General features: G+C 44.1%; 1 protein-coding gene across 3 annotated transcripts in view; it reads left to right on the top strand.

Annotated features, from left to right (window-relative positions):
* Positions 1–27074, top strand: part of frem3 (Fras1 related extracellular matrix 3) — a 97224-nt gene that overhangs the window by 52122 nt on the left and 18028 nt on the right. For all 3 annotated transcript variants that reach the window (XM_060924877.1, XM_060924878.1, XM_060924879.1), the window contains exons 9-15: positions 1709–1906; positions 11127–11291; positions 19254–19436; positions 19581–19711; positions 23562–23720; positions 24883–25186; positions 25544–25675. In XM_060924877.1, coding sequence (XP_060780860.1) covers positions 1709–1906; positions 11127–11291; positions 19254–19436; positions 19581–19711; positions 23562–23720; positions 24883–25186; positions 25544–25675 — 1272 coding nt within the window. The remainder of the gene's footprint in view (positions 1–1708; positions 1907–11126; positions 11292–19253; positions 19437–19580; positions 19712–23561; positions 23721–24882; positions 25187–25543; positions 25676–27074) is intronic.

Below are 27074 nucleotides of genomic sequence, written 5' to 3'. Positions count from 1 at the left end.
GCTATTGATGTTTTATTATGAGCCATGTACAGTATGTCACCTAATGTTTTTTTGTTTCTGAGTTACATGTTCGTTTGAAGGACTTAATGTACAAAATAACATAGTTGCACCCCGTAGTGTTGAAATTGGTAAACACAGTGCATTCAGTGAGGTTTGCACCGCCGTCCTTTTATTTCTGACTCTTCCTGTCACCGTTACAACCTCTGAGCGCTCATTCGTATGCCCTTCAAATAATATGCGCAGTATAGGCTATTGATGTTTTATTATGAGCCATGTACAGTATCCTAATGTTTTTTGTTTCTGAGTTACATGTTCGTTTGAAGGACTTGATGTACTAAATAACATAGTTGCACCCGGTAGTGTTGAAATTGGTAAACACCGCAGTTGCGGACATTTTGTAGCCTAAAATGATGTTATGATAAGCTTTAATAAAGGGCCCGGTCATTTGCCCCGCCCCCGGCCCGGCTCTGACTTGTTCCGCCACTGTCACTGATGTCACTGTTTGCGCTGCTTAACGACATCACGTGACGTCCACCCACTTTCGCTAACTCCACCCAATGTGTCCACCCACTTCCAGCCAGCACGGTTCAGCGCGGTTGTAGTCGAAATGCAACTCCAACAGCCCCGCTCAGCACGACTCAGCTCGACTCGGCACGGCACGGCTCAGCCGCGTTTGTAGTGGAAAAGCGGCATATTTCTCCCTCAGTTTTCAACCAATCATGACCAAATTTCAAATGAAGAATACCTCTGAGCTGAATTACATTGCTATAACTTTTGGTGCTGATCCAGATCAGTGATTTGGAATGATACATGAAATATAGGATTTTTTTCAATCACTTATAACTTTTCATTCAGGGTTTTTTTTTTTTTTTTTGTTCAGGGCGACAGGGCACAACTTTTCCTCATGAAGCATCATTCTCTATCTCTTACCGTTTTGGATCTATAGGGTACGATGACCAGATATCCCAGTTTGTAACAGCTAGCACAAATTGCTGTGACTTTAGCTACAGTTATCTAATTATTATTATTATTATTATTATTATTATTATTATTATTATTATTAATGTTCTATTCTTTATCAACTTAAATATTTCTTTGCTAAATTAAAAAAAAATTATTTGTTTCATTTTCTTAATAACCAATAATAATTATTTACCCACATTTGTAAAGTTTGGAGTCAACTATAATAGCCTATTAACTAAAATATTCCTTTTATTAAATGAAAAAAATAACAAACAGACCTTTTCTTAGGAAACTTTTCTGAACATTTCTACTTCCTCCATTTGCGTCTTTTCTCTTTATCTTTCAGCAGTCTGTAAAAAGATAGCTACGATTTCTTGTTTAAGCTATTTATACAGTCACACAACATGTCTTTCCCATTTTAGATCTTTTTTTTGTGTGTTTTTTCACAGCATTACAGCTGTGTTACTTCTGTCTGTAGTGAAGTCACGTGTATTATCGCTACTGTATATTATTGTGCTCTCTGCCGTTTAAACAAAGCAGTTGCCATGAGGAAAAACTAAGAAATCACACAGCCTAATAATAATTACAATTCATTTTTTATTTCATTAATTTTGAATCATAAATTTGTATCGCGATTTATCATCACATGATATATCATTACACGCCTCTGTGGAATGCATGATAGATCTAATACCAAAATAAGATCTCATATTTGATGATCTGTGTTGTGCTTCTTTATTGGCAGTTCCCAGAATGCAGTTTAAAGAGGCAGAGTATAAGGTGGACGAAGCTGATGGACAGGTGAAGGCCATCGTGTACCGCAGTGGTGACATTAGCCAGAAATCCACTGTTCGCTGCTACACTCGCCAAGGATCTGCCCAGGTCATGCTGGATTACAATGAGCGACCCAACACTGATGCATCCATTATTACCTTCCTGCCAGGTCAGCAAGTCTCTAATTCCATTCATCCACTGTATTACTACAACCCCAATTCCAAAAAAGTTGGGACACTGTGTAAACTGTAAATAAAATTAGACCAACAATTTGCAAATCATGGAAACCTTATATTTAATTGAAAATAGTACAAAGACAACATATCAAATGTTGAAACTAAGAAATTTCATTGTTTTTTTTGGAAAATATATGCTCATTTTAAATTTAATGTCAGCAACACATTTCAAAAAGGTTGGGACGGGGCATGTTAACTCTGTGTTGCATCACTTCTTCTTTTAACAACACTCTGTAAATGTTTGGGAACTGAGGAGACCGATTGCTGTAGTTCTGAAAGAGAAATGTTGTCCCATTCTTGCCTGATATACAATTTCAGTCGCTCAACAGTTCGGGGTCTCCTTTGTTGTATTTTGTGCTTCATAATGTGCCAAATGTTTTAAATAGGAGACAGGTCTGGACTGCAGGCAGGCCAGTTTAGCACCTGGTCTCTTTTACTACAGAGCCATGCAGTTCTATTTCATTTCTCCTGACCGCCAGAGGCGGTGCTGTAAGCACCTGGATGTCCATCACATGCACATGCAGTTCGAGTGTCTGTATACCAACAAGGTCGCTTGCAACAGGGGGTGACGTATATCACTGCACCGGTACTTAAGGTGCATTCACCCCGGAAGCGTTCTCTTGCATCTTCTCATGCAGAGCAGATTATTCGAGTAGTACTATTTTCTAAGAGCAATTGCTGGAGTCTTGCAAACCCTTAACGGGTTGGAGCTGCGTTTTTTTTCGCCCTCTTAAGACTGCGATTTGCCATTTGCTTAAGGTAAGAAACTGTTTATGAGTAAGTTCGCTGACTTTGGCAGCTAGCAACTTCCAATTATAAATTTCAGTTTTACCGCTATCATAGGGGTGTTTTCTCGCCTTGTAATGATCTAATAAGTATCGTTTTGTTGCAAGTATGACACTTATTTGGTGCTTGTGTGCGCTTCTGATTCGCACGGTAGCTTGTTTACTTCAGCTAATTGCTGAGTGAAGTTCGCTCTGACTTCGGCAGATAGCAACTTCTAATTATAAATTTCAGTTTCACTGTGATCATAGGGGTGTTCTCTCGCCTTGTAGTGATCTAATAAGTAGCGTTTTGTTGCAAGTATGACACTTATTTGGTGCTTGTGTGCGCTTCTGATTCGCACTGCAGCTTGTTTACTTCAGCTGATAGCTGAGTGAGTTCGCTCTGACTTCGGCAGATAGCAACTTCTAACTATAAGTTTCAGTTTCACCGCGATCATAGCGGTGTTCTCTCGCCTTGTAGCGATTTAATAAGTATCGTTTTGTTGCAAGTATGATACTTAATTAGTGCTTGTGTGCGCTTCTGATTCGCACTGTAGCGTGTTTACTTCAGCTGACTGCTGATTACCTAAACGCGGCTGGGTGAGCGTGTTCGCTCCTGACTCTGCTGCGGATATTTCATTTGGTTGCTTGGCTCTGTATTGGTACTTCGACACTGCTTGTTTACCGTCACCTAATCCATATTTAGGTAAGTAGAATAAACAGCGGTCATGTTTATGTGCCGATTGTCTCAAACCTTTAAGGTAAGTAAAGTATTTTCAACTAAACCGGTTATGAGTGAGTCCACTCGGACTTCGGCAGCCAGCAACCTCTAATTATAAGTTTCAGTTTCACCACGAGCACATGGGTATTTTCTTACCTTGTAGCTTGTTTATTTCAGCTTTGATTGCTGATTACCTGAACGCGGTTGGGTGAGTAGGTTCGCCCGACTCCACCGTGGATATTTCGTTTTGTTTGCTTGACGCACTGCTAGGCTTGCTCAGCTGGAAAGCAGTTTGGGTTCTTGACTGCCCCCAGCACCGAGCGACTACGCTCTGCCTCCTAAGTCTAGGAAGCACCCTAAGCAGCCGTCATGGGAGGCTCCCTGTAGGCCCAAGTACCAGAAGGTGGACCCCTTGGCGCAACAAGTGGGCACCTTGGCTCTTTTTGTATTGTATTGATTTATTTTGCAATAAAAACATAAAATGTAAACATAATATAAATATAAATATTACAGAGGATAACACAAAAGTAAAAATACTTTTTTCCATTGTGGTCCTTCAGAGCTTGCTGAGATTAAGGCTTTGCTCTATAACCTACAACCGCCTGAAGCACAGCCTGCTGATGCTCTCGCCTCTGCTGCTTCATTTACTCCTCCTGAGCCACAGCCTCCGGTGCTGTCCCCGGCCGCGGAGCTTCAAGAGGAGGACGTGCTTTCCACTATGGTCAAGCCCGCGATAAAAATGGAGCCTGGAGTTGGACACGGCACCATCTGAAGTGCGGATGCAGAGTGCCTTTTTTAGACTCCCCCTCTGCTGTTTTCACTGTTCCACCTTCAGCCCCCTTTATTGAGGAGCTGTAGAGATACAGGATGCGTCCAGTCAGGGTCTGGTCATCATGGAGGCGTTGAGACCCGACACTCGCTGTCCACGGCCACAGTGTCATTTGACCAATGACTTCATCAGGAAGAGCTATGACTCTGCAGCACGGGCTGCACGCATAGGCAATTAATTATCTCACCTGATCCTGGCCCATCACTGCAAAGCCTAAGCGAGGCCTCGCTGCAGGCATTTGCTTTCATGTCCAGGGAGCTGGGCAGACTAATGTCGTCTTTAACTCTCGCCAGGCGTCAGGTATGGTTGGCTCAGTCACCACTCTCAGATCCCTGCAGGAGGGCCCTCCACACTCTCCCAGTGATTCCGGGACAGCTCTTTGGTGCCACCGCAGGCACGTCGGGGTACAATTCCCACTCCCCCCCCCCCGTAGGTGGCGTGGAGGCAGACGTTGGCTACTCCACTCCGGCGGTTGGACACTTCACCAGTCAACAACTTGCCTACTGGGAAGTGGTAACATCGGACCCCTGGGTTATATCCACCCTCTCTCAGGGTTACAGCATACAATTCAGAGGACGACCGCCGAGATTTCAAGGGGTCAAAATGAAAGCTCTGGCAGTACGCCAGGAGGTCTTGACCCTCCTGAAAAAGGGGGCCATCGAGCCATTAGATCCACCTTCACAAAACAGTGGGTTTTATTCCACCTATTTCATCATCCCCCCAAAAAAAAGGGGGTGGGCTTCGCCCCATACTGGATCTGAGACATTTGAACAACCATCTCAAGGTCTTCAAATTCCGTATGCTGCGCACATCCGATGTCTTAAACAGCATCAGACGGGACGATTGGTTCACAACCATCGATCCGAAGGATGCATACTTCCCAGAATCTTTGAGATTCGTCGCAGCAGCACTGTCCCTACTTCAGAGCAGGGGAATGCGTATCCTCCCCCTACCTGGATGACTGGTTGATTGGTTCTCAGTCAAGGGTAGACGCGCTCAGCGACCCAGCCGTGTTGGTTTTCTCACATCACCAAACTTGGGCTCAGGGTGAACCACGCCAAGAGCTCCCTTACGCCCAGCCAGAAGACTGTTTTTCTTGGCCTTCAGCTGGATTCTCAGCTGTTGAAGGCAACCCTGTCTTAGCGATGGGTGAGCGATATTGTCCGATGGCTACATCGCTTCAGGAAGGGACGAACCCTGACCTTCAGGTCTTTCCAGACACTACTAGGTATACTCACCGCGGCCTCGTTGGTAGTTCCGTTGGGCCTCCTCACACTCAGGCCTCTACAAATCTGGATGAACAGCCTTGGGTTACATCCACAACATCACAGGCACAGGCCAGTCAGAATCACAGCCAGTTGCTCCTCATGCCTACATCCATACCCTCTCGCAGAGAAGTAGTCGCCACCGATGCATCACTGATCGCCTGGGGCACAGTGTGGCAGTGCAGGACTGCCCGGGGCATATGGGCCCCACAACAGCAGGGACAACACATCAATGTGTTAGAGCTGCGGGCCGTTTTCCTCGCCCTGAAACATTTCCATCCGGTTTTAGCAGGTCGGCATGTCCTTATAAAGACCGACAATACATCTGTGGTCTATCATATAAACCACCAGGGCGGCACCAGGTCACTACCTTCCCTGAAAGCTCACTCGGCACCTACTGACATGGGCTTATCCTCGTCTGGTGAGCCTGAGGGCAATGCATTCACCAGGAGTGAGGAACACTGCTGCAGATCTTCTGTCACAACAGAACCCCGATCCGGGGGAGTGGAAGCTGCACCCGGAAGTGGTGCAGAGTATTTGGCTGCAATACAGCAGGACAGAGGTGGACCTTTTCGCCTCCCAGGCCATGACACATTGTCCCCTGTGGTTTACACTGAAAGAAACGTCAAGCCCCTTGGGCCAAGACACACTGGCACATGAGTGGCCACAGCAGCTCCTATATGCTTTCCCACCACTCCCGCTAATTCTGCCCACTCTCGAGAGGATCCTCAAGGAGGGTCACAGGGTGCTGTTGATAGCCCCCGATTGGCCGGGGAGAGTCTGGTTCCCTACCCTGTACAAATTGCTGCACAAGGAGCCTTGGTGTCTCCCTGCACGGATGGACCTCCTCTCACAGATGGAAAGTCAAATTTGGCATCCGAACCCAGTACGGTTGCAGCTGTGGGTGTGGCCTCTGAAGGGCCCAACCCACTGCTAGCAGAATGAGTCGACCGTTGTGTGGACCATCCGGTGTTCCCGCGCACCTTCCACCAATGCGCTCTATGCCAATAGGTGGAAGCCCTTTGTAAGTTGGTGCCAAGCACGCCATCAGGAACCAGCATGTTGCCCGATACCAGGGATTCTCAGCTTTTTTACAGTCTCATCTGGACGAGGGCCTTGCACCCTCCACCATCAAGGTGTATGTAGCGGCTATATCCGCAATGCACAACAGGGTAGACGGGCTGACTGTGGGATCCCACACATGGGTGAGCCACTTTCTTAAAGGTGCTCAGCGCATAAGACCCCCTCAACGCAGCCCAAGACCAGCTTGGGACTTGCCTCTGGTTTTAAGTGCACTGTGTAAACCTCCATTTGAGCCCCTACAGGGGACGGAGCTCAAGTGGCTATCTTTAAAGACAGCCGACGTCATAGCTAAAAGGAATGCTAAGAGAGCGGGCGAACTACACACCCTGTCTATCGGCCGGGAGTGCTTACAATGGAGCCCGATGGCACGGGTGTAACATTGTGGCCTAATCCTTCGTTTATGCCCAAGAACTTCTCCTCCTCTTCATACACCAATCAGCCCCTCAGCCTGGAAGCCTTCAGACCACCACCTGAGGAGAATGAGCAGGGCCAAGGTCACGTCCTTCTTTGCCCAGTTCGAGCACGGAGGGCATACATTGAAGCGACTGCTGCATTTCGGCAGTCGGATGCACTGTTTGTGGGCCACGCTGGACATAGGCGCGGCCATGCGCTGTCCAAACAGACTGTCAAACTGGACCGTGGAGGCCATTAGCAGCAGCCTCCCGGTCCCTCCCCACATCCGAGGCCACTCCACTCAGAATGTGGCTGCATCATGGGCAGCTCTACGTGGAGTTCCACTCTCTGATATCTGCGCCGCTGCCTCATGGGTCTCAACTTGCATGTTTGCAAGGTTTTATAGGGCGAATGTGGCCATGCACAATCCACTGGCCACAGCCACCCTTTTCAGCCATTCGTAGGGTAAATAGGTCTTCCTCGTGACCATGTTGGTATAAGTCATCCAGGTGCTTACAGCACTGCCTCTGGCAGTCAGGAGAAATGAAATAGAATGATGGTTACGTATGTAACCACGGTTCTATGAATTTCGGATGAAAGTCAGAACTTGGCTGTCACTCGGAAGGCTGACGAGAAGACTGCCAAGAGAACGCTTCCGGGGTGAATGCACCTTAAGTACCGGTGCAGTGACATACAGTGGTGCTTGAAAGTTTGTGAACCCTTTAGAATTTTCGATATTTCTGCATAAATATGACCTAAAACATCATCAGATTTTCACACAAGTCCTAAAAGTACATAAAGAGAATCCAGTTAAACAAATGAGACAAAAATATTATACTTGGACATTTATTTATTGAGGAAAATTATCCAATATTACATATCTGTGAGTGGCAAAAGTATGTGAACCTCTAGGATTAGCAGTTAATTTGAAGGTGAAATTCGAGTCAGGTGTTTTCAATCAATGGGATGACAATCAGGTGTGAGTGGGCACCCTGTTTTATTTAAAGAACAGGGATCTATCAAAGTCTGATCTTCACAACACATGTTTGTGGAAGTGTATCATGGCACGAACAAAGGAGATTTCTGAGGACCTCAGAAAAAGCATTATTGATGCTCATCAGGCTGGAAAAGGTTACAAAACCATCTCTAAAGAGTTTGGACTCCACCAATCCACAGTCAGACAGATTGTGTACAAATGGAGGAAATTCAAGACCATTGTTACCCTCCCCAGGAGTGGTCAACCAACAAAGATCACTCCAAGAGCAAGGCGTGTAATAGTCGGCGAGGTCACAAAGGACCCCAGGGTAACTTCTAAGCAACTGAAGGCCTCTCTCACATTGGCTAATGTTAATGTTCATGAGTCCACCATCAGGAGAACACTGAACAACAATGGTGTGCATGGCAGGGTTGCAAGGAGAAAGCCACTGCTCTCCAAAAAGAACATTGTGGCTCATCTGCAGTTTGCTAAAGATCACGCGGACAAGCCAGAAGGCTATTGGAAAAATATTTTGTGGATGGATGAGACCAAAATAGAAGTTTTTGGTTTAAATGAGAAGCGTTATGTTTGGAGAAAGGAAAACACTGCATTCCAGCATAAGAACCTTATCCCATCTGTGAAACATGGTGGTGGTGGTATCATGGTTTGGGCCTGTTTTGCTGCATCTGGGCCAGGACGGCTTGCCATCATTGATGGAACAATGAATTCTGAATTATACCAGCTAATTCTAAAGGAAAATGTCAGGACATCTGTCCATGAACTGAATCTCAAGAGAAGGTGGGTCATGCAGCAAGACAACGACCCTAAGCACACAAGTCGTTCTACCAAAGAATGGTTAAAGAAGAATAAAGTTAATGTTTTGGAATGGCCAAGTCAAAGTCCTGACCTTAATCCAATGGAAATGTTGTGGAAGGACCTGAAGTGAGCAGTTCATGTGAGGAAACCCACCAACATCCCAGAGTTGAAGCTGTTCTGTACGGAGGAATGGGCTAAAATTCCTCCAAGCCGGTGTGCAGGACTGATCAACAGTTACTGGAAACGTTTAGTTGCAGTTATTGCTGCACAAGGGGGTCACACCAGATACTGAAAGCAAAGGTTCACATACTTTTGCCACCCACAGATAAGTAATATTGGATCATTTTCCTCAATAAATAAATGACGAAGTATAATATTTTTGTTTCATTTGTTTAACTGGGTTCTCTTTATCTACTTTTAGGACTTGTGTGAAAATCTGATGATGTTTTAGGTCATATTTATGCAGAAATATAGAAAATTCTAAAGGGTTCACAAACTTTCAAGCACCACTGTACGTCACCCCCTGTCGCAAGCGACCTGGTTGGTATACAGACACTCGAACTGCATGCACATGTGATGGACATCCAGGTGCTTACAGCACCGCCTCTGGCGGTCATCCGAAATTCATAGAACCGCGGTTACATACGTAACCATCGTTTTAATGTGCAGAAAGCAGTTTGGCATTGTCTTGCTGAAAGAAAGAAGGATTTCCCTGAAAAAGATTTTGTCTGGATGGCAGCATATTGCTCTGAAACGTGTATATATCATTCAGCATTAATGATGCCTTCCCAGATGTACAAGCTACCCATGTCATGTGCACTAATGCACCCTCATACCATCACAGATGCTGGCTTTTGAACCGTGCACTGATAACAAGCCAGATGGTCCTTCTCCTCTTTAGCCCGGAGGACATGGTGTCCATGATTTCTAAAAAGAATTTCTACTTTTGATTCATCAAATCTCAGGATGATTTTCCACTTCGCCTCAGTCCAGTGTAAAAGAGCTCAGGCCCCAGAGAAGGTGGCGGTGTTTCTGGATATTATTTATATCTGGTTATAACTTGCATTTATGGATGCAGTAATGAACTGTTGTCACAGATGATGGTTTTCTGAGGTGTTCCTGAGCCCATACAGTGATTTCCACTACAGACGCGTGGTTGCTTTTAATGCAGTGTCGCCTGAAGGCCTGAACATCACTGACATCCAATGTCAGTTTTCAGCCTTTTCTCTTGCATACAGAGATTTCTCCAGATTCTCTGAATCTTTTCATGATATGTGCCATAGATGATTCCCCAATTCTTTGCAATTTTAAATTGTTGCACTGTTTGCCCACACAGTCTTTCACAGAGCGGTGAACCCCTCCCCATCTTTACTTCTGAGAGACTCCGCTTCTCTGGGATGCTCGGCGAGAGGCCGAGGACTGCAGAAACAGAGATCGGCGCCGCCTGATGCGCCATATGGCACGGGAAGGACTTTAGACTTAGACATCTTACTGACCTGTTGACAATTAACCAAATTTGGGGGGGGGGTTTTCACATTACACAACTTTTCCAGTCTTTTGTTGCCCTTGTCCCAACTTTTTTGAAATATGTTGCTGACATCAAATTCAAAATTAGCATTTTTAAAAAAATAAAAAATAAAATTTCTCAGTTTCAACATTTGATATTTTGTCTTTGTACCATGTTGGCCTAGTGGTTAGCATGTCTGCCTCTCGATTGGGAGATTGCAAGTTCTACACGCGGTTGGGTCAGACCAAAGACCATCATAAAAATACTACCGTCTGGCAAGGCATGCTGCAATACAGATGCGAGTGGGGAATCAAACTCTTGCAGTTACCAGAGGACTAGCCCCCCACTGTAACCCTAGCTGTATAGGCGAGAGGCTGAGGGCTATCGAAACGGAGATTGGTGCCACACCCATACACTTCAAAGAGCTGGTTAGTACTGGGACAGGAGACTGCCTGGGAAGACCAGATTCTGGCATGAGAGAGACTTGGCTTTTTTTTTTTTTAACTTTGTACTATTTTCAATGAAATATAGGATTTCCATGATTTGCAAATAATCATATTCTGTTTTTATTTATGTTTTACAGTGTCCCAACTTTTTTGGAATTGGGGTTGTACCCGGTGCCTTGCAATAAACTGGCTTCCCAGGTTTTATAGATTCAGCTCCAGATCTAGCTCCACTCTGTCCAAGATAAAGTGCTTACTGAAGATGAAATAATGAATGAATAAATATCTATGTAACTCCTTTCCCAAACCCTGAAAGTTTTCACACAGTCTGTGTTTCTATGTGTGTCTGTTTGTAGGTGAGAATGAGAAGCCATGTGTGGTCACTTTGTTGGACGATTCCATTCACGAAGATGATGAGGAGTTCAGACTCGTTCTGGGAACACCCAAAAGCAAGTCACAGTACGGAGCTGCGCTTGGGGAGCAGAAGGAAACTCTCGTCACCATCACTGACAAGAAAGACAGTGAGTTCAAACACACTCACACTGCTAAATCACTACTTACAAAATGAGCAATTCTCACCACCTGGTCCTTATTGAAAGTCTTTCAATTCAATCCAATTTTATTTGAATGGTGCTTTTAATAACAGACATACACGATAGTCCCAATGCTGGGTGGCACCAAATAGCGAGAAGCATACTAGGAGCAGGAGACTTGGGACTTACTCATGGAAAGCTATGTCCATTTCTCAAAAGTGCCCCATAATAGATAACCCAAATAGCTAGCCTAGTTATGGCTGAATGACATCCAGGAATGACAATTACTGTAGTTATATAACTTTGTGGGAAATTGTTGATGGTTAGGTGTTTAGCTATTGCTTTAGATGTCGGTGCTCAATTCAAGCAAAGATTACATCTTTTGAACTAAACCTGAGTGTGCAAACTTCTTTTTCAGTCATTATGAATGGAATGGTTGATAGTATCAGTTTGGATGATTTGCACATTGAATGATTAGTATCAGAGCTCCCAAGCTAGCATGTTAAGTAATTTCTTTGCATTAATTTGGTGACTGACCCCTTGAAAATGGTTCCTCCAGGAACGATGACGTTTCAGTTGTCAAGACAACGGAAAAACTAAAATACAAAAACAGAAAGATACGTCACAATGCTCTTGTGCACAAAACAAAATGCTCTTGTATTTGTATTTGTATTTTAGTTTTTCCGTTGTCTTGACAACTGAAACGTCATGGTTCCTGGAGGAACCATTTTCAAGGGGTCAGTCACCAAAGGGCTAAAGATGCAAAGGACCAGTTAAATTTTAAGTCCCTGTTAATAATTTCTCATGCATTCCAGCCAAGCATTCAAAATCCTTATGCATATAGTATATGTGCTGGAATAGACAGAGGTTGTCCACATCTTATTCTTAAAAGTGGTAGCTAGTTAAAAGGAGTTTTCTGCTTACATTTCAATTTCTATTGAAATTGTTATTTTGTATACTATTTAACAAGACCTACCATGCTAAAGTATTTGCAAAAGCCAAGCCTGCTCACTAATAATTTGGATCTATGGCTAATTTGTGAAATAAATATATACATTAAAAATTAATGGTTGAAAACAACTATTTCGATTCTGTTTTGAATGGATATTTTATAAATTATAAAAACAGTCAGGTGTGGCTTGGATCAGTGAGCTAGCAGGGCTAAGTCCCGCCTATCTTTCAAAGGTTAAAAAAAAATCAATATAAGGTTTCATATTTTGGGCATCCACATCATCTTTTCTGTGCTTAAAAAACATTATAAAGAAGATTATTTGTGATTTTTTTTAAACCGAGTGTAACAGTACCATGAGCAGTTGTACAAAAACACAGAATGATATGAAGCGAGGCTGAGGGCGAACTGAAATGAGCCCAGTGCTGTAGGTTCATGAAGCCAATCAGGGACAGTCAACAGTTTACCATGTGTGACCAGTAGGCATGTTATGGACCATGTCGCAGATGTCTTAAATGTGAACCAAAGAATATTTAGTCTATCATTATTTTTCTGCTAAAATATGTTTGGAGGGGAATCTGGAAGTTGATATACTGAGCACACATGGCCTAATCAAAGTATGATTACAACAAAAGGACAGATGCCAAAACCAAAAGTTTAGTGTTTTGTACATCCATCCATTTTCTGCTGCTTATCCAGGTCTGGGTTGCGGGGGTAGCAGCCTAAGCAGAGCAGCCCAGACTTCCCTCTCCCTGGCCACCTCCACCAGCACTTCCCAGGGAATAATGAGGCATTCCCAGGCCAGCCGAGAGATGTAATCTCTCCAGCATATCCTGGCTCTGCTCCGGGGTTTCCTCCCGGCAGGGCATGCCCAGAAAACCTCCCCTGGGAGGTGTCCAGGGGGCATCCTAACAAGGTGCCTGAACCATCACAACTGACTCCTTTCAATGTGGAGGAGCAGTGGTTCTACTCTGAGTCTCTCCCAAATGACTAAGTGTAGTGAATCCCTGATGTGGGTGGAGTACAGAAGCATGGCAGGTGGGAACTGAAGTTCTTGCAAACTTTATTTCTGTCAGCTTTTCAGCTTCACTCATGTGCTATTCTCTCTCTCTCTCTCACACACACACACACACACACACACACACACACACACACACACACACACACACGTGGTCTGGTCAGGACTCAGCTCTTCTTTGCTCTCCCCCTCCTTTTATGCTCAATCCCTGCAACAAACACACATACACCCACATTAATTGACACCAGGAGTAATGACTTAGCCACTTACCTTCCCCGACCCTGCCCTCCATTCACAAACTGCCACTTGCCCACGCCCCCGTTGCCACATACCCCCACTGCCCGACTCAGGCCAGGGAGCCATCCGGCCTGAAGCAGACTCCCCCCCCCCGAGGGGACAGGAAGTCTGCTACCACCATCTGTGCCCCTGGCCTGTGGACCACCTCGAACTTAAACAGCTGGAGGGTGAGATACCAATGGGTGATCCGTGCATTGGCATCCTTCATGTGGTGGAGCCACTGGAGGGGCGCGTGGTCCAAACAGAGAGTAAAAGGGCACCCCAGCAGATAGTGTTGGAGGGCGAGGACCACCCACTTGATGGCAAGACACTCTTTTTTGATGGTGTTGTACTTGCTTTCACGCATCGAGAGTTTACGGCTGATGTACAGCACAGGGTGCTCCTCGCCCTCCACCTTCTGGGACAAAACGGCCCCCAGCCCTCTGTCCGATGCATCAGTCTGCAAAATAAAGGGAAGAGAGAAGTCAGAGGAGTGCAAAAGTGGCCCCCCACACAGTGCAGATTTTACCTTAGAGAAAGCCTGTTGGCACTGCCCCGTCCACTGGACTGGATCTGGAGCCCCCTTTTTAGTGAGATCGGTTAACAGGCTGCTGACATCAGAATAATTAGGTATAAACCTACGATAATAGCCAGCCAGCCCCAGGAACTGTCTCACCCCCTTTTTGGTCTTGGGCCTTGGGCAGGCCACAATCACTGCAGTCTTGTTAATTTGGGGACGCATCTACCCATGACCCAAATGGAACCCCAGATACAGTACTTCCACCCTCCCAGTTGCACACTTCTTCAGGTTAGCTGTGAGACCTGCATGCTTCAGCGACTTTAGAATGGCCCTCAGATGTTCCAGGTGCCACAGCCAATCATGGCTATAGATTATTATGTCATCTAGGTATGCAGCTGCGTAGGCAGCATGAGGGCAGAGGACCTTGTCCATGAGCCACTGGAACATAGCAGGTGCCCCAAATAACCCAAAAGGGAGCATGACAAATTGGTGTAATCCAAATGGTGTGGAAAAGATCATTTTCTCTCAGGATAGAGGAGTCAAGGGGATCTGCCAATATCCCTTCGTTAGATTCAGTGTCGAATAAAAGTGAGCAGGACCTAACCAATCAAGTGACTCATCAATGCAAGGCATTGGGTATGCGTCAAATTTAGACACCACGTTGACTTTTCTATAGTCCACGCAGAACCGGACTGACCCGTCGGACTTGGGAACCAGGACCACTGGGCTGCTCCAGTCACTGTGGGACTCCTCAATTATGCTCATTTCAAGCATGGCCTTGAGTTCATCCTGAACCACCTTTTTCTTGTGTTCAGGCAAGCGGTAAGGGCGGCTACGCACTACCACCCCGGGGGCATCTCAATGTGGTGTTCTATGAGGTGGGTATGACCGGGAAGGGGTGAGAACACGTCAGAAAATTCCTTTTGCAACTGGGCCATCTCCGTGAGTTGGGCCGGTGAAAGGTGGTCTCCACAAGGGACCGGAGTGGTTCAAGATGTTACATTTTTTACCTCCGGCCCCAGCTCCGCCTTCTCCAGGACTACCAACGCCACAGGGACCTCCTCGTTCCAATGTGTTAACAGGTTGAGGTGGTAAATTTGCAATGCCCCACCCCTATCTGTTCGCCTCATCTCAAAGTTGACGTCCCCGACTCGCCGTGTGACCTCGAAGGGTCCTTGCCACTTGGCGATTAATTTGGAGCTCGACGTGGGCAATGATACGAGCACTTTGTCTCCCAGTGTGAATTCTCTAAGGTGTATGCCCCGTCATACAGCTGGATTTGACATTCTTGTGCCTGCTGTAAATTCTCCTGGGTTAGGTGCGTGAGTGTGTGGAGTTTTGCGCGCAGGTCGAGAATGTATTGAATTTCATTCTTGCTAGGCGAAGGTCCCACCTCCCAATTTTGCCAGCAGATGCTGGAACACCTGGCAATCTTCCCACTGGGCCAGCATCAAGGCTTCAAAGTGTTGCTCTTGCTCCTTCCGGAGGGTAGTCAGCGCTTGATGCTGGTTCTGCTGGGCAGCAGCGAGGGCATGGACGAGCTTCATAAATGGGGAGGACTCCATGGGGTGGTTTCCTTCTGTACTTCCTGGGTTTTGGCACCACTGTAGTGAATCCCTGATGTGGGTGGAGTACAGAAGCATGGCAGGTGGGAACTGAAGTTCTTGCAAGCTTTATTTCTGTCAGCTTTTCAGCTTCACTCATGTGCTATTCTCTCTCTCTCTCTCTCTCTCTCTCTCTCTCACTCACTCACTCACTCACTCACTCACACACACACACACACACACACACATGCACGCACGTGTTCTGGTCGGGAGTCAGCTCTTCTCTGCTCTCCCCCTCCTTTTATGCTTGATCCCTGCAACAAACACACACATTAATTGACACCAGGTGTAGTGACTTAGCCACGTACCTTCCCTGACCCCACCCTCCTTTCACAAACTGCCACTTGGCCACACCCCCGTTGCCACACCAAGCTTCTCACCCTGTCTCTAAGGGAGAGCCCAGCCACCCTGTGGAGAAAACTCATTTCAACCACTTGTCTCCGCAATCTCATTCTTTCGGTCACTACCCACAGCTTATGACCATAGGTGAGGATGGGAACATAGATGGACCAGTAAATTGAGAGCTTTGCCTTTTGGCTCAGCTCTCTCTTTATTACAACAGACTGGTTTAGCGTCTGTATCACTGCTGACGCTGCCCTGATCCATCTGTCCAACTCCCGCTCTCCCCTACCCTCACTCATGAACAAGACCTCGAGATACTCAAACTCCTCCACTTGAGGTAACAACTCCCCCCTGACCCGAAGTAGGCACACCACCTGTTTCTGGCTGAGCGCCATGGCCATGGACTTGGAGGTGCTGATCCTCATCCCAGTCACTTCACACTCAGCTGCAAACCATCCCAGCACATGCTGTAGGTCGCAAATTGATGAACCCAACAGGACCACATCATCCACAAAAAGCAGAGACGCGATCCTGATGCCACCAAACCAGACACCCTCCGCCCCTTGGCTGCGCCTACAAATTCTGTTCATAAATGTTATGAACAGAACCAGTGACAAAGGGCACCTATTTAAAAGGGTTTTTTGGTTTCAGTAAGTTTTGAAAAAACTTTTCTGTATACCATGTTTGTTATTTAGATGAAATGCAGTTCAGATTCAAATGGCAAAAATTATATATAAACTTTTAAATTATACATTATTGATATATATTATTACTGTGAGCAGGCCTAATGGTTAGCATGTCCACCTCTCAACCAGGAGATTATAAGTTCTACTTGCAGTCGGGTCGTACCAAAGACCATTATCAAAATGGTACCGACTGCCACCTGGCGAGACATGCCGCAATACAGATGTGAGTAGGGAGTCAAACTCTCATGGTTACCAGAGGACCAGCCCCCCACTGTAACTCATAGATGTAATCCATCTATGTAATAGGTGAGAAGCCGAGGGCTTGTTGTCGGCTGTCCATCACTAGCAATGATGACTGCTTCTTTAGGATGCACAAAAACGCAGATGGGCCACAAGGCCCGCACCAAAGCATCAGAGTCATCCGCAGCAGTGACATGAATGGCCTGGTTGAGCTGTTATGGAAAGCCTGGATTCGTGAGCTCTTGTATACTCGCTTTGACACTTGTCTTCAATTGCAGACACTGAGCTTTTAACCATCCTTCACCATGTTGCTCTATCCGAGACATCCCTTTCCCATGTATTCTTCTCCTAATGAAGTGCCTTGCACAGTAAGGTAAGATGAACGATGGTGTGCCCCCATCGTGTTGTCTCTCTGGACCTCCAGACTTGATGCCAAGTGGTGCACAAAAGTGCTACAGACCTGACAGGTATGGAAGTTGCCCCACAGTGACAACTGACTTGCCGAGTGATGCCATCCATTGGCTATTGGCCTCTTCCGCATGCCATCTGATGGTGTGCCATTAACCCTGTTGGGTTCATCTGCCACATTGCACCGAGAAGTGCCCTGCTGCCAGAGCCTTGTTAGTGATGTACTATTTAACCCATAGCTGGAATCCAGGCAGGTGCTACCACTCTGGGTCAGAGCAGACCTGGGAGCAATGGTGATTAAGGGGTAACTCCACTTTTCCCAATACTCAAGTCCTCCTGGACCTGAGACTCACCACCGGTTGCAGTTTAAAGTCATACCCAGGACTAGCCAAGGGCTACTAAAACGGAGATTGGTGCAGCCCAATGCACAGGGCCTGGTTAGTACTGGGACAGGAGACTGCCTAGGAAGATCAGGTCCTGGCACAGGAAGGGACTTTGAATATATATTGTTCACTGCAAACCCTACATCCCCCCAAAAAAACAAAATAGCATTACCACCAGACACCACTGAAAACAGGTGTAGGTAAATGATACTTAGGACCAGAATATACTTACCGCTCAGAACGCTTCTGTGCACGAATCATGGCTGTTACACGTTCCCAGTGCTCTTTTGACACATCCTCTGAGCACATCATCAGAAATTAAAGTGACATGTCTGTGAAGATTCTCAGTCATCCAAGTCATAGTAAACTGTGGGTGGTAAAAGAAAGCAACTGGACTTGTTTGAAGATTCTTGAAGACGTTTCACCTCTCATCTGAAAGGCTTCTTCAGTTAGTCAGACAGAACTGAAGAAGCCTTTCGGATGAGAGGTGAAACATCTTCAAGAATCTTCAAGCAAGTCCAGTTGCTCTCTTTTACCACCCACAAATTAACGTGACACATGTGCGAGTTGCAGTACCAGCAAAAATTGGGGTGGCAGTGTTCATGTTTTGGTACGTGATATTAGCATCATTGTTTCCTTGTCTGAAGTGATCAACATGGCTGAACGCTTCGAGGAAGAGAAATTTTTATCTTTAATTTTTAATAATTTTTTAAAAATTTTAAATTTTAAAATAATTTTTTATATTCAGCATCTTTTTTCCCTCAATTCACAGCAGAGCAAAACTGGACATTGTTTTCTCACCATGATGATTTCTCGCACTGCCACCTGTTGGAATCCTCCAGATTTACATAAAGTACGTGCATATGTAAAGTCAGTACATTGCTTGCGTAGCAGCAGCATCCGCAAGCATACAAGTTGCATACCGTCAAGTATATCCTGGCCCTTATGGAAATTATACTGTATTGATTTTGAAATAAAGATGATGATTGTCCATACTTCTGTCCTCAATTACTTAAAAATAATAAGCAAATGATTTTAAGACCACTGTCGGCTCACAGCAAGAAGGTCCAGGTTCGAGCCCCGTGGCCGGCAAGGGCCTTTCTGTGCGGAGTTTGAATGTTCTCCCCGTGTCCGCATGGGTTTCCTCCGGGTGCTCCGGTTTCCTCCACAGTCCAAAGACATGCAGGTTAGGTTAACTGGTGACTCTAAATTGACCGTAGGTGTGAATGTGAGTGTGAATGGTTGTCTGTGTCTACGGTATGTGTCAGCCCTGTGATGACCTGGCGACTTGTCCAGGGTGTATCCCGCCTTTCGCCTGTAGTCAGCTGGGATAGGCTCCAGCTTGCCTGCGACCCTGTAGAACAGGATAAAGCGGCTAGAGATAATGAGATGAGAGATGAGATTTTAAGACTTTTTTTTTTGCCATAATCTCAAATTCACAAAGTCAACAATGTGACAAAGTCCTATTTATGACAAACCACAACCACTGTAACTAAACACAAGCATTTTGTTTCTATCCTCCAGAGTCTATTATTAGATTCTCTGAGGTTAAGTACAGCATACAGGAGCCTCAGGTTCCTGGAGAGATTGCTGTGGTGAAGATCCCTGTTGTCCGTCTGGGTGACACCTCCAAGGTATCGGTGGTTAGAGTCCACACCAAAGATGGCTCTGCTACATCAGGAGAGGACTACAACCCACTGTCTCAAGGTCAGTAGATATGATTACACACACATAGTCCAAGCTATAAATCTGAGAAATAAACCTGGTTTGCTCTTAAAGACAGACTTTATATACTTATAGATATTTTTTTCATGGTCCATGTATTATCTTTATGACTGCATGTGTGTATAGATGTGGAGTTTAAAGAAGGTGAGACGGAGCATGTGGTGGAGGTCCAGGTTCTATATGATGGACAGAGGGAAATCCGTGAGGCCTTCACTGTCCACTTGAAGCCTGATGAATACATGGTGGCTGAGACACAGGTCAGAGGTCATTAAATGTATAAATATTCCCACTGACACAGAGTAATGTGCTTTGGCTTCACTTGCTAAAATAGTCACCTAGCAGCTGTCTCTGTCAGCAGGGGCAGGTCACTGTCTCCAGTAGAGACAGACGCTGTCTCCTCATGCGCACTCTTTGTAATATGAATGTGTCTCAGCGGACATGCTGACCTATATGCAAGCATTCAAGTCAAGTCAAGTCAAGTTTATTTGTATAGCGCTTTTAACAATAAACATTGTCTCAAAGCAGCTTTACAGAATTCAGTATGTTATTTCCTGTACAGCCCTGAGCAAAGAAGGCTTAATGTAGTGCTCAGCATATGGGCATTAAGGCATAATGTGCTGTATCAAGTATCATAGATAATAGACTACATGCTCATATTGAAATTGTGCCCACTGGTATGAAGAAGTTAAAACAGCAGTGTCTCAGTTATGTGCAATTCTGACCCTGAACTTACTGAACTTACCCTGAAGTTAATTTTTCGATTTGAGCAAAGAGTGTCCAGCCGTACTCTCTAATAGTTTGAGCTAACCACAACATGTTCCATTAAAATTTAGATTTTGGTCATTGCCTGCATTCCATTGTATATATGTGTTGCGCCACGGGATTTATGTACCAGATGCTCTCTTTACAGACTGCGTAGGAACGGTATTGAAAAGCGTGCAATATTTTACACTGTTTTTGCTGGCTGATCCAGTAACTATCAACCATTATTATACAAGCCCAATTCCAAAAAAGTTGGGACAAAGTACAAATTGTAAATAAAATCGGAATACAATGATGTGGAAGTTTCAAAATTCCATATTTTATTCAGAATAGAACATAGATGACATATCAAATGTTTAAACTGAGAAAATGTATCATTTAAAGAGAAAAATTAGGTGATCTTAAATTTCATGACAACACCACATCTCAAAAAAGTTGGGACAAGGCCGTGTTTACCACTGTGAGACATCCCCTTTTCTCTTTACAACAGTCTGTAAACGTTTGGGGACTGAGGAGACAAGTTGCTCAAGTTTAGGGATAAGAATGTTAACCCATTCTTGTCTAATGTAGGATTCTAGTTGTTCAACTGTCTTAGGTCTTTTTTGTCGTATCTTCTGTTTTATGATGCGCCAAATGTTTTCTATGGGTGAAAGATCTGGACTGCAGGCTGGCCAGTTCAGTACCCAGACCCTTCTTCTACGCAGCCATGATGCTGTAATTGATGCAGTATGTGGTTTGGCATTGTCATGTTGGAAAATGCAAGGTCTTCCCTGAAAGAGACGTCGTCTGGATGGGAGCATATGTTGCTCTAGAACCTGGATATACCTTTCAGCATTGATGGTGTCTTTCCAGATGTGTAAGGTGCCCATGCCACACACACTAATGCAACCCCATACCATCAGAGATGCAGGCTTCTGAACTGAGCGCTGATAACAACTTGGGTCGTCCTTCTCCTCTTTAGTCCAAATGACACGGCGTCCCTGATTTCCATAAAGAACTTCAAATTTTGATTTGTTTGACCACAGAACAGTTTTCCACTTTGCCACTGTCCATTTTAAATGAGCCTTGGCCCAGCGAAGATGTTTGCGCTTCTGGATCATGTTTAGATATGCCTTCTTCTTTGAACTATAGAGTTTTAGCTGGCAATGGTGGATGGCACAGTGAATTGTGTTCACAGATAATGTTCTCTGGAAATATTCCTGAGCCCATTTTGTGATTTCCAATACAGAAGCATGCCTGTATGTGATGCAGTGCCGTCTAAGGGCCCGAAGATCACGGGCACCCAGTATGGTTTTCCGGCCTTGACCCTTACGCACAGAGATTCTTCCAGATTCTCTGAATCTTTTGATGATATTATGCACTGTAGATGATATGTTCAAACTCTTTGCAATTTTACACTGTCGAACTCCTTTCTGATATTGCTCCACTATTTGTCGGCGCAGAATTAGGGGGATTGGTGATCCTCTTCCCATCTTTACTTCTGAGAGCCGCTGCCACTCCAAGATGCTCTTTTTATACCCAGTCATGTTAATGACCTATTGCCAATTGACCTAATGAGTTGCAATTTGGTCCTCCAGCTGTTCCTTTTTTGTACCTTTAACTTTTCCAGCCTCTTATTGCCCCATCCCAAATTTTTTGAGATGTGTTGCTGTCATGAAATTTCGAATGAGCCAATATTTGGCATGAAATTTCAAAATGTCTCACTTTCAACATTTGATACAGTATGTTGTCTATGTTCTACTGTGAATACAATATCAGTTTTTGAGATTTGTAAATTATTGCATTCTGTTTTTATTTACAATTTGTACTTTGTCCCAACTTTTTTGGAATCGGGGTTGTACATATGGGCCACTTTCTCCATGGAATAAAACATGTATTCTGTTCCTTTCTAGTAGGCTTATTGATAGCATGAAATATTGTTAAAATATCACTTATCCTCCATGTATTATGCCACTGTATCCAATGGAGAATAAGCATGCAATATTATTACAATATTGCACATTGTCAAGACAACACAATGTCACATGTCAGAGACGTAAAACTTCCACATTAGCGAGCGACAGTGACAATTTGTAAACAAACATGGCCATCAGGTTTGCGTCGTTAAAAACGGAAGATTTTGAGAATTTTTGCTGCCAGGTTGCACCATTGTATGTAGCTGTCAATGTTGATTTTAAAAGTAACTAAGTAAATTACACAGGGAAAATAAAAATAATAATATTTGGCTTGACTGTGCTAGCATTGGCCTTTGCTAATGCTACACTGGCTGGAAGGTAACTGCACTGCCACGCTAACAGCACCGAGTCGCAGATAAGCTAGTGTTGGCCTTCGCTAAAGCTACTGCTACACTGGCTAGAAGGTAACCGGACTGCCGTGCTAACAGCACCGAGTCACAAGTAAGCTAGCATTGGCCTTCACTAATGCTACTGCTACACCGGCTGGAAGGTAACTGGACTGCTGCACTAACAGCACCGAGTTGCGGGTAAGCTAGCGTTGGCCTTTGAGAATGCTGATATACAGTAAAAAGAATGTGTATGTATTATAATAATAATAATAATAATAATAATAATAATATTGGCTGACTTTTTTTCATGGTCTATCAGATATACTCCATTCAGCTACTCGTCTTCAACTTTTTCAATATCATGCGAACTGAATGGAATATATCTGACATACCACTCAAAGCCAGCCAATATTATTTAAATAAATCACCTCCATAGCACTCCTACAGGATGCATTTACCACTTTTAACATCAACCACGACTGAGACAAGTATAGATCTTCCTTCCGCCATGAAAATTGCTGAATGACATTTTGATTTGTAGTGAAAATGCATCGATCATGCAGGCGCAGTTTTTGCACAACATTTGCTTGGCAGTGCTAATAGTTCACCATGTGTTTTCTTGACCTTCTGAGCAGCATTTTCTGGTCTGTTGCTCAACAAATCTAGGAAACTCCCCAATAATCTACAGTCGAGATGGTCTCCTGATGGAGTCACAAGGTTCTGTATTATCTGTAGTCAGTGTCTGGAAAATAGACCATTTTGGGTTCTGTGCACATGATTTCATGTCGGATTTACAGTAACTTCCTTTGGTCCAATTTTACTTTGGTTTGCATTTCCTGCATCCAGAGGCTTGGGAGTGTAATGCAGCAGGTATAACTCAAAATCCATAATCTGAGCATCTGGTATGAAAATCTGGTGGACTGACCCATATTAAGATTTCATGAACTAATTTTTAGTATCTCATGGCTTCATTAATTTGTGTGTGAAACTGACTGTCAGCCCATGATATAAAAAATTGTAAAATACTAGCAATAATTTTTTTCTTCACTTGTTCGTTTCAGATGAGCAAAGCCATTGTGTACATTGAGGAGATGGACAGTGTAGCTGATGTTACTTTCCCAGCGGTGCCCCAGGTGGTGTCCCTGCTCTTGTATGATGATACAGCTCGGGCAAAGGAGCATCCATACCCGTCAACAGGCTACCCTGTAGTATGTGTGACTGTGAGTGTAACACACAACCTCACACTAACTCACAATGCATTTGCCCAGACTGTGCTCCATACAGCATAGCTGATATTTTCTGAATGTTAGATGTGCATTGCTAGATTTAGTTTGCATTTATTCCACAGTACTGTTGAATTCTCAAATATGATTGGTCAAAAGGTTTTAATTAATTGTCCATAACAGCAGCTCTGATAGGAGTTCAGGCTGCAACTTGAAGTAAAATGAATACAGTATATTAAACGTGCTTCATCTAATACATTATTGTTTCTTGGGTAAAAACTTACACAGGGACTTGTATGGTAGATACACATACAGCAATCAGCCATAACATGATGACCACTGACAGGTGAAGTGAATAACGCTGATTATCTCATTACAGTGGCACCTGTCAAGGGGTGGGATATATTAGGCAGCAAGACACTGGTCAGTTCTTGAAGTTGATGTGTTGGAAGCAGGAAAAATGGGCAAGCGTAAAGATCTGAGTGACTTTGACAAGAGCCAAATTGTGATGGCTAAATGACTGGGTCTGAACATCTCCAAAATGGCGCATCTTGTGGGGTGTTCCCTGTATGCAGTGGTTAGTACCTACCAAAAGTGGTCCAAGGAAGGACAACCGGTGAACCGGCGACAGGGTTATGGATGTTGAAGGCTCATTGATTCGCATGGGGCATGAAGGCTAGCCCACATGATCCAATCCCACAGAAGAACTACTGTAGCACAAACTGCTGAAGAAGTTAATGCTGGATAAAACAGAAAGGTCTCAGTATTAACTTCTTCAGCAGTTTGTGCTCCAGTAGCTCTTGTGTGGGATTGGACCATATGGTCTAGCCTTCATGCTCCATGCTGATAATGTTATGGCTGATTGGTGTAAGCTGAACATGGTGACTAAATTGTTCCACAACATTAAAAAAAATGTAATCATTGGTGAATTACTGTGGTATAAAAGGAATAAACTCCTGGACACGCTTTTATGGGAAAATAATCAACATTGAATAAAGGTATTTTTAAAACATAGATAAAACTGTTTTTGCTCCACTTTAGGAGCCAAAATATACATTTGCACTTAAGTGATACTTCTGAAGTAGTGAAGTTTCTAATTCTTTTAATTCTTCCTGGAATTTTTATCTGTGTCCACTCACTGTTTCATTTTTTTTTTCAGGCCTGCAACCCTAAATACTCTGACTTTGACAAGACTGGTTCTATCTGTGCTGTGGAGAACATTAACGACACCCTGACTCAGTATCGCTGGCTTGTCAGTGCCCCCACTGGGTTGGATGGAGTCACCAGTCCCATGCGTGAGGTCGACACCAACACCTTCTTCACCAATACCAAATCCATCACGCTGGACTCCATTTACTTCCAAGCAGGCTCACGTGTGCAGTGTGCTGCCCGGGCTTTTAATGCTAATGGAGATGCCGGGCTGGAGCTCAGTTCCCCTATTGTGATCATCAGCCGGGAGGAGGGTGAGCTCAGTATCAGTCAGCTCTTCATTGACGTTTTAGTATTAACATCATAACGCTACAGTTACAGCTACTGTTATCTAATTAAAATGACCTTTGAGTTGAAACCGGTTCAATATTGTTTGACTGTGTGATGTATTTCTATCTTCTGTGATGTTACCATGAGTGTTATAGGGCATTGGGTGTTTCTCAATGTCACTATTATTTTCTTTATTTAGGATTATTTTTGATTGTTCCAATACATTCAACTTCAAATTTATTTGATACTAAGCATAGAAGAACTAAAATTCTTCTAAGCATTGCTGTCATCAAGTTGGGATGAAATGAAAATCTGTAAACCATTTTGAACATTTTCTGTAGGTCTTTGCCAGCCTCGCATTCCTGGAACTGTTGGTGCGGAGCCATTTTCAGCAAAAATCCGTTACACTGGACCCGATGACCCTGACTACCCCAACCTCATCAAACTAACTGTCACCATGCCACACATGGACGGTGAGTATCATCGTTTACACAACTATATTGACCTCGTGCATCAGCAATATCCAACACAAAAACTTTGAGCACCTATGCCAAATAAAACACTTTTGATCACAAATATTAGACAAATATTGCAAGTATTTTAAGTAATTGGATTAGCAACACATTTAATTTAATAGCTATAAGGCCATGTATTCCTGAACACCTGAACATCACCTCAACAACAATTAACTCATCATCTAACTAGAACAGCACTCGGTACTAGGTACATCACTAGGTACACCAAGCCACATATTCTATGTATTGCATCAAAATCTAAGCAATTGTTCCTTGGCCCATGGCCCACCTTTCCTCAAAATTTTATTAAAATCTGTTTACTACATTTAGTTACATTGGGAACAGCCTAAAAATAAAAAATAAATCCTGGATCCACATACAGTTGTGGTCAGAACTTTACATACAGTGACATGACTGTCATCTTGGATATGAATGTCATGGCAATATTTGGGCTTTCAGTAATTTCTTTGAACTGTTCTTTTTACAGCATACATCTTTAATAGAATAAAAGAACACTAGAATTTGGTGTACAAGTTTTAATTTTCTTTGGGTTTTCTGAAATCAACACAGGGTCAAAATTATACATACAGGGTCAAAAATTTACATATGCTCACTTAGATTATTAATTCAGAGGTGCTGAAACTTCCAAAATGTCTCTTATCTTGCCAAGGCTGAAGTCTCTTAACTTCCTGTTAGTGATCATGATTGACTACAGCTGGTAGCTTCTCTGTGCCTTCATAAAAAGGGTTTGTTTACAGCACTCATTGGATTGACCAACACACAGTAAAATGGGAAAGTCCAGGAAGCTCAGTGCAGATCTGAGAAAGAGGATCACATATATACAGAACTTCTGAATGTCTCTTGGAGCTATTTCTAAACAACTGCAAATTCCAAGATCAGTTCAAACAATTGTATGCAAGTTATTTGCCAAGCCACTTTGCTTCAAGAAAACCCAAACTGTCACCCTCAGCTGAAAGGAAATTGGTTTTGGATGGTCAGGAACAACCTGGGAACCACCATGGCACAGCCCTGCCATGAACTGGAAGCTGAAGGATCACTGTCTACAGTTCAGATCACCATGGACTAAGAGGCTGCGATCCAAGAAATAACCCCCTGCTGCAAAATTGACACCTTCAAGCTTAACTAAAGTTTGAAGCTGACCACATGGACAAAGAAAAAGCCTTCTGGAGGATAGCTGTATGATCAGATGAGGCAAAGATTGAGTTGTTTGGCCACACTGACCACCATGTACAGAGGGACACTGTACCAGCTGGTGGTGGTGATAGGATCATCATGCTCTGGGGCTGTTTAGCTGCCAGTGGAACTGGTTCATTGTACAAAGTGGATGGAATGATGA

This window comes from Neoarius graeffei, chromosome 7 (assembly GCF_027579695.1).
Source record: "Neoarius graeffei isolate fNeoGra1 chromosome 7, fNeoGra1.pri, whole genome shotgun sequence".
Taxonomy (NCBI): Eukaryota; Metazoa; Chordata; class Actinopteri; order Siluriformes; family Ariidae; genus Neoarius; species Neoarius graeffei.
This window is presented reverse-complemented; position numbering and strand designations above follow the sequence as displayed.